Source organism: Carassius gibelio, chromosome B23 (assembly GCF_023724105.1).
Source record: "Carassius gibelio isolate Cgi1373 ecotype wild population from Czech Republic chromosome B23, carGib1.2-hapl.c, whole genome shotgun sequence".
Taxonomy (NCBI): Eukaryota; Metazoa; Chordata; class Actinopteri; order Cypriniformes; family Cyprinidae; genus Carassius; species Carassius gibelio.
In genome coordinates, this window is record NC_068418.1 from 12,889,734 (window position 1) to 12,911,083 (window position 21,350).

The 21,350-nt window shown below is 37.2% G+C and overlaps 1 protein-coding gene across 3 annotated transcripts in view; it reads right to left on the reverse strand.

Moving 5' to 3' along the window:
- The window catches only part of dnmt3bb.1 (DNA (cytosine-5-)-methyltransferase 3 beta, duplicate b.1), a 43,636-nt gene that overhangs the window by 19,575 nt on the left and 2,711 nt on the right, over positions 1-21,350 (reverse strand). For 2 of the 3 annotated variants that reach the window (XM_052594257.1, XM_052594258.1), the window contains exons 1-7: positions 20,811-21,026; positions 16,138-16,236; positions 11,015-11,165; positions 9,667-9,755; positions 3,909-4,052; positions 3,133-3,252; positions 1,651-1,809 (exon numbers count right to left, since the gene is read on the reverse strand). In XM_052594257.1, the coding sequence (XP_052450217.1) occupies positions 1,651-1,809; positions 3,133-3,252; positions 3,909-4,052; positions 9,667-9,755; positions 11,015-11,165; positions 16,138-16,197 (723 nt within the window). In that variant the 5' untranslated portion in view covers positions 16,198-16,236; positions 20,811-21,026. Of the gene's footprint in view, positions 1-1,650; positions 1,810-3,132; positions 3,253-3,908; positions 4,053-9,666; positions 9,756-11,014; positions 11,166-16,137; positions 16,237-20,810; positions 21,027-21,350 lie in introns of those variants that run through there. The other variant, XM_052594256.1, reaches the window with a different exon arrangement.

Sequence of the window (21,350 nt, forward strand, 5' to 3'; positions counted from 1 at the left end):
TGTTAAATTTAAGTACACAATTAGATAATACCAACTGAGGTTAACCAAATACCAAGCAATGCTTAATTCTGTTCAGTCTTTGGTGTAAAAAGGCAATTAAAGAAAAAACTCTTAAGCAAAACATGGTCAGGTCAAAGTGTCTGGGGTCTCAAATGTCTATAAATTTTACTTGTGGTCCACTATATGACATTTTTTTGGGTATAACATGACAGTTTACTTTATTTTGCTATCCTCACTTATATAAATTAACTTTAGTGTCCTGGACCCACTAATAAAAAAACAAAAACTGGTAAAAAATATTTTTTGGTTTAACTGTATGTACAATTTACACAGTATACACACAATATACACAATGTAAAACAACAGAAAATTTGACTTCATGTTTAATTAAATTGTATATATAATAACAATAAGCAATTTTGAGGAGAATTTATATAAATTAATTTATTAAATTAAAGCAATCTGCTTCATATGGAAATTTCAGGCACTTTTGTTTCACAATTCATGTAACAGCAGAGCTGTGGTTCAAACTTCTGATGTCAGAGGTGCCCCAGGATCAAATAATAACTACAACTAGATAAAAAAAAAGTCAAAACAAACATTAGGTTGGCTTGAGAAACCCTAGCCTGAAAATTTGAAGTCATTATAAAAGCTTGAAGTTTAAAATCATTGTAAAGATTAAAATTTAGATGTGTTTTCAATATGATTTGCATTTTTTTAACATGTTTCTAACATGATTAGCATGATATTAGCATGTTGTTAGCTTGATTAGCATGTTGCTAGAATTTCGCCAAAATGGTTTTAACATGATTATCATGATGTTAGCATTTGCTATCATGACTAACATATTGTTAGTGTGTTTTAGCACATTGTGAGCATTATTAGCACGTTGATAACATGTTGCTACATGTCGTTATCACATTGCTAACATAATTAACATATTGCTGCCAAGTTTCTAGCATGATTAACATATCACTAACATGTTTTAGCATGATTTGCATGTTGTTAATCATGTTTCTAACATTATTAATATGCTGTTGGCATGTAACCATCTTGCTACTAAGATTAGCATGCTCTAGCATGTTTTAGCTCTAGTGTGCCTTAGTATGTTTTGAATATCGCGTTCATTATTGCAGGCGATACATCGGCAATTATGAATTTGATATTGCGTAGCCCGTCAGTGAACTACGGTTCTGTGTAGTAAATGCCGCTCCATCTGAAAGCAGTTGTGGAGATTTACTACTAATCAGAACCGGCTTTACTGACCCATCGCATTTGATTATCTGCACAGCCCTAATTGCTATTCATGAGTTCACGCTTACATATGATTAGCTGAGGTATGATATGCCTATTTGGTGTGCTGTCCGGGGAAAGGCTCCGAGCTCGGGAATGGCCCGAACCTAGAGTACCCTTGTAAAGTGAACTCAAAGTGAGGAGATGGGGTTGAGAAGGGATTTTGATAAACTGTCAATGGATAAAGGTAAGTCAGCAGTATTTATACTATGGAATTGAATACTTGATTGTGTTCCACCGGTGTTGATTAGGCTAAGTATCTGACGCGCTTCTCCCACACCTTGTTACTAAAACATCATTTAGTGTCAAGTACTGCAGGATTCTGGTATTCTGACAACCCTTTATTTTGTTTGTTACCTCTGAGAATTTCCCATCGCCAAACCACTGTAGCCAGCGCATGCCATGGGAGGCCTGCCTCTTCCCTGTTGCTCTCCAGGTCACCACCATCCCTGGCCACCAAGAAAAGCCCTTTATCTTGCCCCAGACTAACTCTCCAATACCAAAGCCTTTATTATCCTGAGGAGCAGAAATGTAAATGAGACACACAGTTCACCATGATTTCATATTTTCTGTTCATTGAAACCTGTACCAGATTTTAACAGGAAGGAGTCAAAATTTCAGTTAAAGGTGCTGTATGTAGGATTGACACCGAGTGGTTGAACTAGGTATTGCAGTCCAAATTCAAAATATTGGAGAAGATTTTTTTTTACCTGGCCACTCCTCCTCAGACTTGTTGCATACGCAGGTTGCCAGATTGGCAACACCAACAGGAATGAGCGCACTTGATTATGAATAAAATGAAATACACTTGTTTTATTCGTCAACTGGCAACCCGGAGTGCTGAAATACAATTGAGTAAACTGGCAGTGGGAGGGTTTCACAAACTAAAACAGAGACAGACATTCCAGCCCGAAAAGCACATTTTCAAAAGAGAATGACTGACTGTAGCACAGCTTTTCAGATAAACAAGTATGTGAACTTAGCATGTTTCTTAAATATCTGAAAACATATTATGGTATTTTTATACTTTAGTAGAGTCAAAAACTTACATACAGCCCCTTTAACAATGGCATATGAGATGTCTGTTCCTTACACATAGCTATCTGAAAATATGGTTTCTTCATTACTAGTTTTACGGAGCTTTTCAGTCCTTTTTGTTCCTTTACAGCCTGGACATTCTGCTAAGTAATTTCTTTTGAGTTAAACAGAGAAAGAAAAATCATACAGGTTTCAACTCGTAGCTGTTAATTTATGAGTGAACTATCCCTTTAAATAAGACAGACAATTAACATGATCACTGCACATATTTCTTTTTCTCCTGTTCCACAAAAAAGGACAATCAGATGCTCGGTAGCACTCAGAGAGCTGGACTGAGACACAAGTGAAACCTCTGACACTGAGCTTGTCTGAGCATGACTCTCAATCAATCAGGACCATTTCAACAGCCCTGTTGTTTCCTCACCTGTGCGAGTGTCTGTGAACATTTATGAGTCTGTGGTCAACAGTGTTTCACCCAGACGCTACAACCCACAAAACCCCCTTTCAAGACCTTCACGGTCTCTTTGTCTTGGTCATAAATGCTCTCTAAATGCGCAGCTGCCTGGCTTAGTGACACGCAAAGGAAAGGATACACCATGAAAACAAAGGCTGTTATCTTTACATTCAAACAGAGTAGTTCTGTGAGTCTACTGTTACATGTCAAAGGCAGGTGGACAAATATAGATACTCGTGTGTTGTTTGTGCATGAACATAAAAAGGAACGGGACATGACAGGATAGGTGGATAAGTGTGTGTGTGTGTGTGTGTGTGTGTGTGAGAGAGAGAGAGATGTCCTGGTACCTTGTACTCAGGTTGGCTAACTGTGTCAGTTGTCGAGATGGATGTGGTGCTGCTCTGTGCAGAGTCTTTAGAGTCCTGTTCCATGAGTTCTAGTGTGGGACCCTCAGGAACACTAGAAACCTAAAAACACACACAATCACAAGTTTAACAAAGCTGAGCAAAATAAACCACAAAAAAACAAAAATCAAAATATTTATAGCTGAGTTTTATCACCCTGCTTTTATGCACATTTTGTAGTATCGCATTAGAATCGAGTGATGGAAACTCTGAATTTCAAACAAATAAAATAAATAATGGGAGAAGGAAATGCATTTTGCAAATAAATTCCTCTAAGCGTATCAAAAAAGTAATGTGACTTTGCGCTATGGGATGATAAATCCTGACTTAGCAGTGGACCGATCTTGTTCCACGGCATCTAAAATGTTGTTATGGTCAAGTCTCTCATCAAAGCATTTCTGTAGCCTATAATTGCCTCCAAGAACTTTTCGGGGCCGTTCACATATCGAGCCTAAAAATCCATGGAAAACGCTAGGCGCGCCGCTTTCTCCTTCTTTCCAAAGCGCTCTGGCAGTTGCGCCCCTGAGGCGTCTGCCTTTGCTAAGCAACCATGACGTGCTCTCTCCATGAAGACGCGGACATTTCATAAAATAAAATTAATAAATAAAAAATAAACAAAACAGGGTGATCAATATGTCGGCCTTGAATTCAGTTAGTCCGACTGACAGAAATTCACTTAAAGAATAAAAAGGCTTTGTGTGTGTGAATGTGAGCATTACCAGGTTGTCGAGATCCTGTTTGCTATGTCCCCTCTCTCTGTTGCGGGGTTTGCTGTGAGCTGTCAGTCCTGCCTGAAAAATAATCCTTGGACGAGGCCTTTGCCGCAGACCCTTCTCACTACCGGACCCAACATCAGCCTTTTCCTGAAACCATAATATTGCGACAGTTAGCTGATGCATATGTAGAGCAAATAATAATTAGTGGTTTGACTTTTAAGTTTTTTTTAATGGCCACTATCACTATCACTATCACCACTATGATATATGATATGATAACTGATAATTGATGTCAATTAATACTTTTTATTACACACACACACACACACACACATGCATATATATATATATATATATATATATATATATATATATATATATATATATATATATATATATATATATATATATATATATATTATAAACATAATTTAATCATAAAATTAATATTGTTTTGCATCAATAAGTGCAGTTACTAATACTATTTAATGTTCATTTCTTGTTTATTTTTCTTTTTTTTATTGTTTATATAGATTTGACAGTAAAGCACTAAGTTTGAGTTAAGATGCATAAAACATTTATTAACAACAGTAACAGGTGCAAAATCTACTTTTTAAATACTGAAAATGTATACATTCCACTCTAATTAAATGTACCATTATTTTTCTAGGATATGGATTTGACCAACTTCATTGATTTATGTGTGATTTAGTAGGACATTTTTCTCCCTTCATACACAAAAAAAGTATACAATTCTGTCAAAATCAGATTTCTTAATGATTTGATATTTTATAATAGTGATTTTACAATCTCAAAATATAGAGGAAAAAATAGAAAAGAATGACTAATAAGCCAATAAGTGCTCCTCTGCTGCAGCTCCTGGTTATTATTGTGATTTGATTGGCCGCTCTTCAATCCATAGACCGCGGCGGAGCAACGAGAGCAAACTCAAACAGAAACAGAGGACAAGGTGTGTGTTTTTCGATAGATTGTTAGAATATCTGTATCTGTGCAGTTCTTTGTCATAAATACAGTTTACAAAAAGTCATGAGGGACCAGTCGGTTTCCCATCTACTGTAAAGTTTTTGCTGCGTTCACCGCTCATCACACCACAGCCGTTTCCTCCCCTTAATACATATGAACGTATACTTTCATTTAGGGGTGTGCACGGATAGTCGAACATTTGAATATTCGTTCTGCACTAATTATTTGATAAATAAAAATTATATTTGTATTTCGCAAAACAAAATCGAATTTGGTCACTTTCTGTGATTCTCCACAGCATATTTAAAGATGTATGCAAGCAAAAAAAATGAATGAATGAATAAGGGGCCGTTCACATATCGTGCCTAAAAACACGCGCCGCTTTCTCCTTCTTTCCAAAGCGCTTGGGCAGAGGCGCTCCTGAGGCGTCTGCCGTTGCTGAGCAACAATGACGCGCTCTTTCCATGAAGACACGGACATTTCAGCAAAGGATAAATGGATTTGCAGCACAAAAAATCACTTTCAGTAGCTCTGCTACTAAATTTATTTCAAAATGGCAATCCACATACAGCTATGATCAGCTGTTCCTTCATCTTGGCTGAGCTTTCAACGTTGTTAAGGGAAAAGATGAAGCTGAATGTTTAGTTATTGTCACATGACCTGCGGTGTATATATAGATCAGTGGTGCAGACGCGCCTAGAAAAAAAGGGCGCATCGTACCACGTGCGCATCGTGACCACGTCGCTTCCATTATGAGGCCAGCGACACACTGGATGCGTGGGGCAAGCGTCTCAGCTGTGTGGCGTGTCTGTTTTTAATTCGACTCCCATGTTAACAGGTTAGAGTTTGCAGACTGCCTGCGTGATACGCACGTCTCAGGCACGGCTCAAGCCACGCGGAAAACGCGTGCATGCTAGAAATAGAACCGACGTCTATTTTTCACGTGACACGCGTGCATGTTGGAAGTGTTTCGAGGCAAAATATGTTTATATGTCATTTTGTACACAAATACATATTAATTCATGACATTTTGATATTTGAAAGTCTATAGGTTGACATAAATTCAGATATAAATGTAATTTAAAAAAATTAAATAAATATCAATTTTCAAATATTGCACCTGTCAAACATAGTCTATTTTGCCGTCAATACTGTTGACGGTGTCCTTAAACTTAAAAAACTATCAGAACATTTTCCTTGATGCGAGTGGTGCAGATGTATGGGATTTAGCCGCCGCCACCAACGATGAAGAGGATGCAATGCCCACTCGTTGGAAAAGGCTGAGCCAGTTCTTCAGCGACGATTACAGAGAGTCCAGCCGAGACAAGTGGGAACAGTTCTTGCTGGAGCCATGTATTCCACCAAATGAGGATCACAGTGGTGAAACCAAAACACGAAGCACTTCTCAAAACGTATTCGCTTAGCACACCGTTATTTGTGTGTCCCGGCAACGTCTGTGCCGCTAGAGCGCGTTTTCTCGGCGGCCGGCCTTATTGTTAACAGACCGACTTTCCCCCAATCATGTTTACATGCCTGTATTTCTTAACAAGAACATGTAAAACAATAGAAAAAAAAGCAAAACAGATTTTCAAATTTTCAAAGTTTCAAAGTTAAGTGTAGGCAACGTTCTACAATAGCCTAATTGCTGCAGGCTACTTTATGTTTTTTCTTTTTCTTTTCTTTTTTTTTGTTTTTAATCTGTACTTTTGTTTGTTTGCATACATTGTTAAAGGTTTTGAGCTACAAGACACGATGTGTAATGTTCAAGCTTATTGTGTGTAAGCTTGTTCAAAATGACGGAAACAATAAATGTTGCTGAAAAACAACGTCTGTCTCATTAAACTTAATTTAAATAAACGAATATTCGAATATTCCTTTTTTGTGAGCTCAAATATTCGAATGTGATATTTGCGGAAAACGCCCATCCCTACTTTAATAACACTTATTTAAATATACTTAATTTATTTATAATGTACTTTTTACATACACTACTGTGCAAAAGTCTTAGGCATGTTAGTATTTTCACCCCAAAGAATAGTGTTCAGACAGTTATTTATATCTTTTGCTGCAGTGTGTCAGTAGAAATTATTAGTTAACATTTCCAAACATTCTTTTTGCCATTCATTTTAATAATAATCTAATTAGATTTTTGAATGCACAAGCAGTCTGAAAACAGCTTCACATGGAGATCTGATCTCACTATCATCGAATCTGACTGTTTGTGATTACATGAAGAAACAGATTAAACTGAGACAATCTAAATCCAGAAGAACTGTGGTCGTATCTCCAAGACGCTTTAAGAAACCTTCTGCCCGAAGAGAGGCGTGCTTGGCATCTAAACAGGGGCGGTGATGAGGCTTCAGCCACAAGCACCACAGTTATTGTATTTTTAATACTATAGTGTAATTTGAAAACATTGCAATTGCATTTTAAAATACAACAATGAGCCCGACGAAACCATTTAAAGAGGCGCATTCAGCGGTCTCCTTGACGGGAAACAGTCAACAAAGTAAAATGATCTCAAACATATGGCGCGCTCTCTTCATTTTATCAAAGGATCATAATAACATCTATTCATTTTACAGTCCTGCTATTAGCATATTATTCAGACTAAAACCTCTTTAATTCAGGTGAGAAAGCTTTTTTCCAAGTGGCTTTTGCACATAATAATAATACCGTTGCAGACACATTTTGCAGCATTAAGGTTATTAATTGGTCGTTAATTTAAACGACGATCGATCATGGAAATTATTGAATATTGCCATCCCTAAATGCAAATTAGTTGGATGGAAACCTGGCTATTGTCTGCATCAGACCATGCTTCCAAACAAATGTCATTCATCATTTTTAGCAGCTCCAGGACAGCTGTCTCTCCAAGCACGTGGCTCTCTGTGAGCGGGGTGGAGTAACGTAGCCCTCAATCACGCTGCAGTGTTTGTGAGAGCTACCAACTTCTCCATTTACAGAGTGACATTCTCTGACTTCCTTTATCTCCCAAGGCTGTTGTTGAACCTTCCAAAAGTTTTGGTTTGGGTTCCTTCACATGAGGCAGCAGCACTTTCCACCACACAAATAACACGGAGCTGCCCGCCGACGTGCCTGACTTTAAATCGGCGCTATTCAACAAATGACAAATATCGGCCCGATATATCGGTCTGCCGATGTATCAGGCCGATATTTGTCATTTGTTTAGTAGTTTACAAAATAATTCCATATATTTAATATAGGGACGGGACTCGATTAAAAAAATTAACCTAATTAATTAGAGGCTTTGTAATTAATTAATCGAAATTAATCGCATTTTAATCGCATATAAATATTTGACCTGAGAACAGTGAGAAGTAATTTTTTTTTCACATGGATTTATAGTAAACCATTGAATAATGACTGAATACATAAGCTTAAGCAACAAAATATTGTTTATTTTTGTTCAACCAAGTCTAGCAGACCAGTGCAATGTTTGCCATTAAGTGTAGCAATAGCATATTTAGAAACAATTTAGAAATAATTCAGAAATTCAGGTCGCTTATAGGTGCTGGAACCTTCTGTAAAGTGTTTAAGTAATACACAATACTGTCAATTACATTCAGAACATTGGAAACCCTGACAATTAGAAAACATCTCTCTGTTGCTTCAGAGGCCAACTCTCAATAACCTTGGCCAAAACAATAAAGAGTTCAACATAAACTGCCAGTTGCACCAACAAAATAATACATAGTTCAACATAAAGTGTAAAGTCCGTGCTAGCTGCTATATGTTTTGCGATAAGGTGATACTTGAGGTTCGATGTGCTGCAGTGATATGCGAACGCTAGTTGGTGCTTCAGTATAATCGGTCCGCCGAAACTCATCCAGTGAGAAACGTTCCGCGGTGCAAAAATAAGTTATTAAAAATGCGGGAAATTTTTTTTCTGTAATTAATTAATCTTAATTTACGCGTTATTTTTTGTGTAATTAATTAATCTCAATTAACTCTTTAAAGTCCCAGCCCTAATTTAATAATCTTACCTAAAAAGGTAAAAGCAAACTGTTATGCACATTAGAGCACCTGTTCAGTCTGTAAGCTGTATAAATGGCCATAATCTGACTCATATCCTCTATGTTTAGTTTTTTTTCTCCTTGAACTGGGTGCACAAGTTTCATCAATACAGAGTAAAACCGCAGACAAGCATAAACATTACAGAACAGATATAAAATAGTCAATTATACTTATCATGATTTATCTGATTTTTACAGTAGAGAATGAATAGCCCTTATCACATTGAAGGGTGAAATGTGTTGATGGTACAGATATGTATCACAACAACTCACACAGAGACATGCATACACATGCACTCAGTTTGCAGTTAGTGCGCATGTGTATGGCAGTGTTTGTTTAGGGGAGGGGGGGGGGGGGTGCAGGAATGCCACACAATGTGATCTTTTGCATGTCTTATTTCATTATGCTGATAATGCCTCATAAGGGACCATTAAAAGAAGTGATACGAAACTCAGGTTTCTACGTGCTTTCCTGTATGTTTCATGATGTTTGTTTATGAACGTGTATTGTGGTGAATGAATGGATTCATATATGATTACATTACTGATTTTGTTGTGCTTTCACCTCAGTTATTTAACAATACTGCCATTGGTTTAAAAAATATATATATTTTCTGGGGTAAAGCAATTGTGTTTTGACCTGTTTTAGCCATGTGTCGGGAAACAGCAGCAAAATGAACTTTGGAATGTGTTCTGTCAATGTGCGATAAGATCAGATATAGTAGTACATAAATTCTCACCTCACTGTAGGAGGAATCCCAAGCGCTGTCTTCCTCTGTGTCAGAGCGCTTACGAGATCGCTTTCTTCTGATGCTGTTTTCGCTCTCATCTGGAAGAATAAGAGGTTACAAGAAATTTCAGACATTCTGCATAATACATCATCCTAGGCCTACCTGGTTCTGAAATTCAAACACCAGAGTGATCAATTCATTTCATATATTTAACTAAAAAACAGTATTTAGTATTTGTAGTAGTAATATAATGTGACATAAATCTATGAAACTGTGTGCGACCAAAAAAAGAAAATAAATTCCATTTAATATTAATATTCCTTAATATTAAAACTTAGTTTTGACACTGTCTGTAACACTGTGGACTTCCACTGAAAATACAAGCAAAAACCTAAGGTATTTCACCAGGATAAACATTATAACAAACTGCTTCAAAGTCGGGATGCACTGATATAATGTTTTTCTGATAATGAAAATTCTGAATATGGGCCAATACAGATTCAATCCGATAACAGCAGTTTTATTTTTAAATCAATGTCAAGAAAAATAACATTAATATTTAATATATAATATTTGTGCAAAAGTATTATAATATGAAGGCTCAATACAGAGCTGCATAAAGCGCTTATTCGCATCCTGTGCACAGAATGATATGCTTGAAGCAATGAGTCAGTGTGCGTCAAGTGTGCAGTGCTTCACATAGAGAAGTTCAAAGCACAAAGCTAAGAGATACTGATGCGTAGTGTATTATATGTGTTCGATAGTTTATTGAGCCTTTTCTTTTAACAGTTTTAAACTTCACTTACTGTGTACTCTTAGAAAGAGTTTCATCGTCTTAACTGTAGTAACCGAACACGACACGCGGTTTGAATGCTGAAAGGAGGATGACAGACAGCCGCAGTGGAGAGAAGAGTTTACATGAACTTGAATTTAAGGACTTAAATATTCTGTACCTCACACTGAACTATGGAACCTCTTCAGAACACTTGAAATATAGTGCACAAGAACTTTATGGCACTTTATTATGTTTTTTTTTTTTGCCTTTCATGTGGCTTAACAATAACACAAAATAGTATATGCAGGATATAGGATTTGGATCAGTCTTGCCTAACCGATACCCGATCTGGCAGAAAATGGCAATATCGGAGCTGATACCGATACTGAGTATCAGATCGGTTCATCCATACTCCAAGGTATTGCCACATTCATGTTAAAATAAGACTAGTGTGACCGAATTGCTAAAGTATATAATAATTATAAGGATACCTAACATTCACATGTAAAAACAGGTTTAAATTTTACAGGAATTACATCTATGATAAAATGAAAATGTATATATTAAATCGAGTCTGTGTACCTGCAGGTGAGGCTGCGCCTCCATTCTGTTTGGGGCAGAAAGGTGAAGGTGGCTCTGCAGCAGTCAGTGGGCTGTTCTCATTGGTCATCTCCAGACCACTGTCGTTTTCTGACAATCCCTCTCCTACTGACATGTCACCATTCACAGCAGCCTGAAAAAAAGAGACATTCTGTTTAGAACATTTGGACAACTATCTTCTATATAGTCAAGCAAAACAACAACAGAACTCCATCCCAAGTCACCTGGCACACCTAAATGGTGTGACGGTACAGGTCATAAAACATGGTGGACCAAACATCTCAAAAACATCAGTGTCCCTATAACACAGCACCAATTATGGTTATCAATGAATGATGACATATAGCACCAGAGTCTGGGTCATGCTAACCAGACAAACCTCGACCCCTTGACCCTCTCTTTTGCACTAAATATTTGTCCCTATTAGAGGAAAACTAGACATACACACCTGAAGAGAAACACTTTTTATTCCATCAAGTAATAAAGTAAATTTTGATTTCATGCAGACTTTAAAGACCTGCGGACATCCTGAAATAAAATAACAGAATGTTCCTTTCTCTGATTTGTTTTGACGATGTACAGAATACAAAAACCCTGCCAGTCTTGGCTGCTGTACCTTTAATTCTTTCAATTTAGTTTCTCATCAGGTTTCTTTTGTTGTGCTAGAAGCGGTTGTGTTGTGACTTGAAGAAAAGATTGTTTGAGGCCTTGAGAAGATCAGTCCACTGACAGAGCAAAGTGTCAACACAACATATAAAACCAATACATGACTGTGCTCTGAGAATGAATGTATCTACACAGTATGTGTTTGGTCATGCCTCTGCTGCTTGCAGATAAGTTGACATCCCTGAGCGATTGATGACTTTTTAAGTGCCCGCTTTGATGCTTCTTGGATACATTAATGTTTCTCTTTTGGAGGTATGCTGTTGCACGATATCCACAAAAATATAAAGCAGCACAAGTGTTTTCAAAAATGCTAACAATAAGAAATGTTTCTTTAGCAGCAAATCAGCAAATTAGAAAGATTTCTGAAGGATCATGTGACACTGAAGAGTAATGATACTGAAAATTCAGCTTTGCCACAGGAATAAATTATATCTTAACATTTACATTTAAAATACATTCAAATAGAAAACAGTTATTTAAATAATAATATTAATATTTCACAATATTCCTAAAGTTTCACTTCTGGAAAGTATGTTCATTTACAGTACATGTACTCAATACTTGGTAGGGGCTCTTTTTGCTTTAATTACTGCCTCAGTTCAGCTTGGCATGGAGGTGATCAGTTTGTGGCACTGCTGAGGTGGTCTGGAAGCCCATGCCTTAACCACCGCCTCAGTCCATTCCTTCAGTCCAAGTTCACTCAAGTTCTTGAATCGATTTTGCTTGACAATCCTCATAAGGCTGTGGTTCTCTTGGTTGGTTGTGCATCTTTTTCTTTCACACTTTTTCCTTCAACTCAACTTTCTGTTAACATGCTTGGATACAGCACTCTGTGAACAGCCAGCTTCTTTGGTAATGAATATTTGTGGTTAACCCTCCTTGTGAAGGGTGTCAATGATTGTCTTCTGGACAACTGTCAGATCAGTCTTCCTCATGATTGTGTAGCCTAGTGAACCAAACTGAGAGACCATTCTGAAGGCTCAGGACATGTACAGGTGTTTTGAGTTGATTAGCTGATTGGCATGTTAAATGTGAGCCAAAATTATCACAATTAAAAGAACCAAAGAGTTAAACTACTTCAGTCTGTGTGCACTGAATTTATTATTCCCAATTTAAGTTGAATTATTGAAATAAACAAACTTTTCCACGACATTCTAATTTATTGAGAAGCACCTGTATGTTTTAAAAGTGTTTTAACTTTTCTAGCATGTGTGATTGTATGATAAGCCTGAATCATTTTAATTAATCAGATCACAGTGTCCTTTTCTATCAATCAAAAATTAGTTTCTCCCTTATAAGAAATCCCTGGTTTGCATTTTACTTTATAGTATTAAAATGTTATATTTGCCATATTTAGTAGGGATGCACTGAAATAAAAAACTGTTTTTTAAATAACTACTTTATTAATTTCATTAAATAATATTTAATAATTTTGCAGCCTTTGTAATTTATCTCAATAATTTTAAAGATACTGAATTTATCCCTATTTATTTCTCGGTGCCTCTGAAAAAATAAATCTTTGGTCACACTTTATTTTAAGATTCAAATCTCATTATTAACAACCCATTAACTTATTTTAAATTTCAAAATGTACATAATTATCCTACAGGTAAAAAATATTTGTATGATATGACACTTTACAGCTTTATAATCCGGTCTTCATTTGAACATTTAAACAAGACAATTATTGTTTCTGTATGTGGACATGCATATGAAAATTGAAAACGATAAGGAACTGAAGATAACACTGTTTTCTATAAGTACAGGCACAGAGTAAAGCACACAGGCTAAAGATTGTGCGTTCATTAATGTGGGAACAATACAGGCTGCTGTCGCATTTCTGGAACCATCTACTGGAATGCTAGACATCTTTCATGCCACAGCTGTGCTGCAGAGGACCAGAGGTCTTGCCAACATGCACACACAGCACACACACACACACACACTTACTCCCACCAACCACCCCAACCACGCTGAATGTGTAAGTGGTTTGATTTTATAAGTTCTAAATAAAATATTGTTTGTGCATACAAATGTTCTTCATGCATATTTTCAACTCAAACTTCTACAAACCAATGCTCAATGTGCCTGTGCAGTCTCAGATGTGTGTTTGTAGTAATTTAACAACAGCTCATCCAAGTAGATTTAATGTCTTGAATGGATAGCCTAGTTCAGGCAAAAATGTAAATTATACCATCATTCACTCACCCTCATGCCATTTCAAACCCATAAGACTTTGGTTTATTATAATATAAATTATATAAAGCCATTTTATCTCTTCACAAGACTTGGATTAAACCAGATTATAAATTTGTCTGGAAATGACGGGATTTTCATTTTGGGTGAATCGCTTTAAGTAAGTGTTTTATAAAATACAATGATTTGAACAATGACTTACATAGGAATGACAATCCTGAAACATGAATTGTTGTTCATGCATCAGCATGAAGCATAGGAGCACTGCATGACCAAAATATCTCTTTTAAGAGCTGCTCAAATCACATTAGCATGAACAAACATGATAAGCTTAAATAAAACTAAACCATGTATTCATGATTTACAGGCAAGCAGAGGCTGGAGAGGTGAAAGGGTTTATGGGCTCCTTCAGTCATTCAGTTTATCTTTCTGCTGGCTCCTAATGACACCCCCTGCACTGGTTTTGCCTAAAGGGGCCCCCGACCCCATCCTCAAGCTTTTGAAAGGCCGGAGAAAGTCAGTGGATCAAACCAGTTGGCTCAGATCCCCTTTTTATCCACATAATACTACACACACACCAAGGAATAGTAATGTGTGAAAACTCACTTATTTCCCAGAGATCGCACACTCTCACAGTAACCAAAGACATATTTGAGCACACTGAGTAGAGAGGCTCATCATATAACAGTTATGTTAAAGCAGACATACATAATTCCAGACAAGATGCAAAATGTGGAAGCACATGTCATGTCTTCAAACCTGTAGGTCAATGAACCTGTTTTCACACAATTAATCCACGAGTGAAACTCAGATTTGCAATACGAACCATAGAGTTTCCAGCCTTAAAGGGATAGTTCACCCAAAAAGGAAAATTCTGTCATCAGAATCCTTCATCCTCGTGTTGTTCCAAACCTGTATGACTTTCTGTGGAATGTAAAAATTAAGTTTTGAAGGATGTTGGTATCCACACAGTTTTGGTGACCACTGACTTCCACTGTGTGGATAAAAAAAGGAAAAAATGTTTCTCAAAGTATCTTAATTTTTGTTTCACAAAGAGAAAAGTAAGTCATACAGCTTTGAAGTGAGAGTAAATTATGACAGAGTTTTCAATTTTGGGTGAACTATCACTTTAAACTCAAAACACTTGAGCTGTGACAAATGACATTAATGTCATAAATATGGCAAGACTATAACCATACTTTCAGGATTTCAGAAAGTACTAATGCTATCGTGACAACCCTACACCACAGACTTCCATTTCTGTCAGCACATTTTTCTTTTCAAACTAAGGCGAGTTTAAATAACTCTCTGTGGTTACTGACAGCATATGAAGAATTGTGTCAGTAGCTTAACCTGTATTTAACCCAAACATTCCTTTAAGTTAAAAAGAAGTAATGATGTTCAGAACACTGACATGCTGCAACAGAGTTAAAAGAGGTCAGAACCTTTTAAGACGTTTCATAAAACAGATTTGTTAGTACAGACTAGGTTCAGTTGAGCTCAAATTGCCATGGCACGTGTTCCTGGGCATCTGAATGGCCAGTGTGCTTCTCTCTCCTCCCCGGCCAAGCAGCTGGTCTCTGAGATCCAGAGCACTTCCTCGGCCAGGTGCAGCGTTCAAAGAGCCTGCTCTCTCTCTCTTTATCTCTCTCTCTTTGCGCTCTATGGAGTGCAGGATCAGAAGAAAGAAATGAAGCAGTCTTGCCTCATTTACAGAAAAATCAATTAGAATGTAAAAAAAAAATCAGGACAAAGTTGAATCGAGCTGCCATAAAAAAAAAACCTGTTAAGGCAGCTCTTCCACTGGGAGAACCAGACACTGCCATTTTCCCCTCTCTCTCTCCTTTCTCTAATCCTATAAATTCCACTGCACCTTTGGCCTCATTTTGAACCCAAAACACCAGAGACGAGTGAGAGAGACACCCACACCACTCCACACCTCCACACACTCTTTGTGTGCATGTAGGAGTGAAAGTAAGGCTGATTTCATTAAAGTGATGCAGACACTGGAACCGTGCGTCAGGGTGGACGCTGGATTTTTAGTGAATAGCGGTTAAAGCTATTGCACAATATTAGAATGTAGTAAATAAGACGGCACAATATAGAGGAGATATGAAAAAAATGTGCACATTTGCACCATTCATTGCAACTGCATGCAGATTTTTTTTCCGAAATGTCCCCTTCTGTCGATGGCAAATTATGACAGAACCTAATGCTATCCCATCATTCTTTCTTTATCTTACCGTGGCAGTCATCTTGTCACTTTCCGCCATGATAGCGGAGGAGTACTTGTTGGATGGCATCACTATTTCAGTAGTCTTTTTTATTTCTTCCTCTCAGTCCTGTCAAAAAAAAAGGAACATTAGACCTGGTTAAATGGCAAAAAGTGGCAAAACATAGCAAATATAACTTGAAAAAAACATAATGGAACTCTGAGATATAATTAATAGATAAGTGTTATAGATTACATTGACCTATGTCTCAACTAAATATGTGATCATACATTATTTGACCATAGGAAACACTAAAATACCCTCCGAGAAATAGAAAAATAGGACAAATAAAAATAATGACTTGAAACAGTATCAATATTGCACTGTGCGTGTAATTGTCACAACTTTTTTTATGGCACATCACAACTCCATTAGCATGTCTATAAAATGTAGTAACTCAACCAAAACATTGAATTCATGCTTCAAAACTTAGTAATTGTGTCAGTAATTGGTCTGACAGATTCTGATAATTGAATGGCTCATTTCAGATCACTGATAGCTTGCACGATAATAGATTGTTTAGAAGTTGTGAAGAGTGGGACAGTTTCGCTGAGAATTAATTCATCCGTTTTGATTAGCAAGCCATGTGCATTTAGTTAGTTAACTGTAGAAGATTTTACTGACTGATTTGCAAATGGGCCAAACACAGGCAATTTGCTTAAAAGAATAAGAAACACAAATCTGGTGTAAACAAGAAACTAATTGTTTACACCATGAGAAAAACAGCTGTGTTCCTTTAAACCTAAAACACAATGCAATGTGCACTTCAAAATATGGGGGAAAAATCTAAAAGGAAAATTCCTTCACATTGGGGACTATTTTTATGGATTCTTTTGAGAGGTCAGAATTCTGATCTTATTGTCACAAGATGATGACAAATGTTTCATATTTGGGTGAACTGCCTTTAATAGTGCCATGTTTAATATCATTATATGGAGTTCATGGTCAACTGTAGTTCAAAACTCCCACAAGGTAGAAACATTAAGCCCATCAACACAACACTCATCAGCCATTCATACTTTCAGATCACAGCTGTTGTTCATGTTGCACCCTGAGGGTTGTGAACGCATTTCGGTGTCATTATAACTCATAATGACCTTTTCCCATCACTTTGGAATGCATCTATAGTCTTTATAACAGTCTATATCTGACATGCACATTAGTTTTGGGGAAATAGGGAAACTGGGGAAAGTGTCAAACCACATTATGCAAACAGGACACAGGCAAGACCTCCAGGTGCATCCAACAAGAAATGGCTAGAGGACAATGTGCTTAAGTCCGCAGACAAGAGTGTGCAAGTACACACACAAAGGCACTTACTTCTCAACTTCTATGGATATCATTTCAAGTTCATTATCTAAGTGACAATGCGTAAGTTTTCCTTATGGGTCCTATAAACACACAAGCTCTCTCCACAGCCCAGTGGGAGAACTGAGAGGTGAATAAGAGAGAATACAATAAGAGGCCACATCAAAGGTCTGTATGAATGACAGAGATTGTCGACTGAACCTGATGTGAGGAAGGTTTTTGTATTAATGCACTTTTGAGTGTGTATGTGTGTATTTGAATCTGCCACAATGATCACAAAACCTATCTTAAGTTACACATAAAAAAAAGATTAAGATCATTATCAAGGTCTATTATGAATAACGCAAAACATGTTTCCTCAAGTACTGTAAGTGTAGAAAAGTAAGGTAGTTACAAATGGTGCGTTCAAGTCCTCAAAATGATGATAAATGATAAAGAATGTGCATCAGGTCTGATTTTTTTAAATGTGTTTATTCCATTTAAGAATGTGCTGCAAAATGAATTCTATTGAAATTGTGCAATAACATTAATAAGTGTAACAGATTATCGAAAGTGAGCGTGAACTTGGTTCTGTATATTAGTTGTTGAATAGATTTGTAGATGTGGGTGTTGCACTCAAAAGTGGAGGCATATGAGCCAAATACTTTAGATATAATGAGACAGATAAACTAACAGACAATATGGTGGGATAAGTCCTGTCTTCTACATAAAATAAACAATTGCCAGCTGGTAAAGTCATGGCATCACTGCCATGGCTGTTAGAAGCTGCAGTTGTCTTAGGCCCTGTCCCAAATCACACCCTAAACACTTGCAGTCTTCCTCTGAGTCCACAGACTTTCTTGATGTAATGGCGTAAGTCTGCTGTGGAGCTCGTCTCAGTGTGGGCTCAGCAGAAGTGCTTCTAGAGGGTGCAATGGACACAAAGGGGGCACTCGTGAGCATCCTTCTTTAAGCTAAAATGACAAATTGGACACACCATGCACTTATGGACCTAACGGACAAATGCTCATGGTTGGCATTGTAAGCCCTCAATACTGCAAGTACACATGAAGAGAGCCATTTGGGACAGTGCCAAAGAAACAGTGAGTGTTCTGAGGACTGCACATGAACATTTGCTGGTTCAGCCTGAAATACAGTATTTTTCTATGCTATTTGAGTATAAAAAATAACATGTAGGCCTATGGGACCATTCATGTCAGATTTTGTTGTTGATTTCTGGATTTCCCCAATCAAGTAAACAGAACTTGATCTTGGGTGCCCGAAATAGCTGCCTGGAGGCGTTGGAAATATGGCCACAAGTGAACAGACTTTCCTTGAAAGGGACTCTGGGTAAATTTGAGTTTAAGAGGCAGGGTTTAGGCAGACCACGTGACTGCATAAGTCCTGCATGTGTCACCAGACAGAAGTCTGTTGTCCAGTTCAGTTGCTAAATTAAGCAACTTTTCACTTTTACCCTAGCAACTTTTTTTATCGAAAAGCACCTAGCAACAAATCTTGCTATTTTAAAAATGTATTTGGCAACTATTAGCAGCTTTTGATAAATGACTCAAACAATAAAAAGGCACACGTTTTTGTTTTGTATTTTATATAAATAATATAAATAGTTATTTAGATTTTAATATTATATAACATAATATACAGATCTAAATTAATATATATTTAAAAAGTGTAGTTAAAGTAGTGACAATTTTGCATAATAATTTGTTATAATATCATGGTGCAGTGACATTACAATGTAATTTAGCAACTCTGAGCAACAAATTGACATGCCTTTAGCATCTTCACCTGAAAATTAGTTGGCAACACTGGTCCATTTATGACTTTTAGTTAAAAATAAAAAGGTCAAAATATTTTTTTTAAATATACATGGCATAGCATGCATAGAGAAAAAAATGATTGTGATTTTTCATTTCATGCCAAAGTTAAAGGACAAGTTCTAAACTTGTCAACAGTTCGTGAACGAATTGAACATCACTAGCTTCATAATCTGCGTTCACCGTGAATACAGATGTGACCTAATGTAGCCTAGTAGCTAATAAAAGCAGAGAGAATGTCGCAGTATTCGAGCTGGCCGTGTGGTTCTAATTCTATGTGCAGTTTCATTGTTGCTAGAGTCCACAAAAATTCTATGCAGCAGCCCAAAGCCAAAGTGACGGCGCGGCATTCCTCTGAGAGGCCCTGCGGGCACGCAACGCCAATTAGCGCGTTACCCTCGCTCAGATGCACGCTCGACTCAACTCACATTCACCCCACTGCGGAATTCACCTGCACTCAGCCCACTTATTTATCACACGCGCTCACGTTTCTGTTGTTTTAAAGGGATAGGTCACTCGAAAATGAAAGTCAAGAGTCATCATATACTCGACCTCATGTTGGACCAAACCTGTGTGATTATCTTTCTTCACTGGAACACAAAATGAGCGGTTAGGAAGAAGTCACCCTCATTCGTTATTAACTTTTCCTAAAACATGCAAGGGAAGTGAACGATGACCGAGGTTGTCAATTACTCACTTTCTGAATACGGTTCCACGGAAGAAAAAGAGTCATACTTTTTAGAGAAGTTAAACAATGATAGAACTTTAATTTTCGATTAACTAAAAAAGCATGGCGATGCGCTTGTGAAAAGGGCAGAAATATAGATGAGATGTTTCCATAATTAATTATGTTGCAAAAGTAAGACGTTGTCAGAACTGTAAAAACTTTAATCCGCGTGACGCGCGATATAACACTTCCATGACGTCAACGAAACAAACCGGTTTTAATACAACAAAAATTATTTGGGAGCATTTACTTAATATTCGGAAAGTTCGCTTCTTTCTGAAAAAAAAGATCTTTAAGCACAAAATTAAAAATATTGCTTTCAGTTACTATTACCGACTATTATTATTATTATTTTAATATGAGGGAAGCACTCTTTTTATACGCTGCATCTTCACCAAACATCTGGATTTGCATGTGAACACGGAAATCTTGGAATAATCAGTGTATTTTTATTTATTTTTTGTCGAACGAAGATTTGCACAAAACACTAAATAACTCAGACATGTAATGCAGGAAAATGAGGAATAAATCTCACAAACTTCCCCACGCTTACATAATGACCTATAAGCTTTCCGCACGCCTCAGCCATGCGCGCTCGATAACCACACACTATCCCATGCTTTAACAACCCGATATTAAATACATTCCAGTTACATATAGAATCTACAGCTTAAAGTAACTAATATAAAACTAAGTTTGAGCAAGTAGTCATCAGACATGTGCGGTCATGCAGCACTTGAACTCTCCTCGAGAACGCGCACTAGAGCTCCATGCAGAAGAGGTATGAAACTTACCTGTCTCTGGAGAAGTAGTGTTATTACAAAAACGCAGAGACCGAAGGTGCCGTTAGAGTAGTCCACTGCCAAAGTGCGGAGGTATGTCCCACTAATCTCTGCTGGTACACACGCCTTTAAACCCTTAGGGAGGAATATGTAAATGGTGTCTCGTTCACAAGGACCGCTCGGTCTTTCGCCTCTACACTCAGGCGTGACTTTTCCCGGGTCTCGAATCGCACTCCCACTGAATAAAAGATACTTTTACCTCCTTCTGTTAACCCTTTCTCGGGATGAGATGGGTGTGTTCCATGCACACGTTCTGTGTGATTCTATTTTGTGCCATAAATATGCTAATTTTTAATCCCGTTTACAGAAGTACTTTTTTATGTTTACTGGATTGCTTGTCACACAGTTTTCTATGTGTAGGCTAGCTATAATGTTGGGAATGATTAAATATCTACTATGTACATTGTATATTGCACCACCTTTAATATAATATTGTAGGCTATACAATATTAAATGTTGTCATATAGACATACAGCATGGGGGAGTGACCAA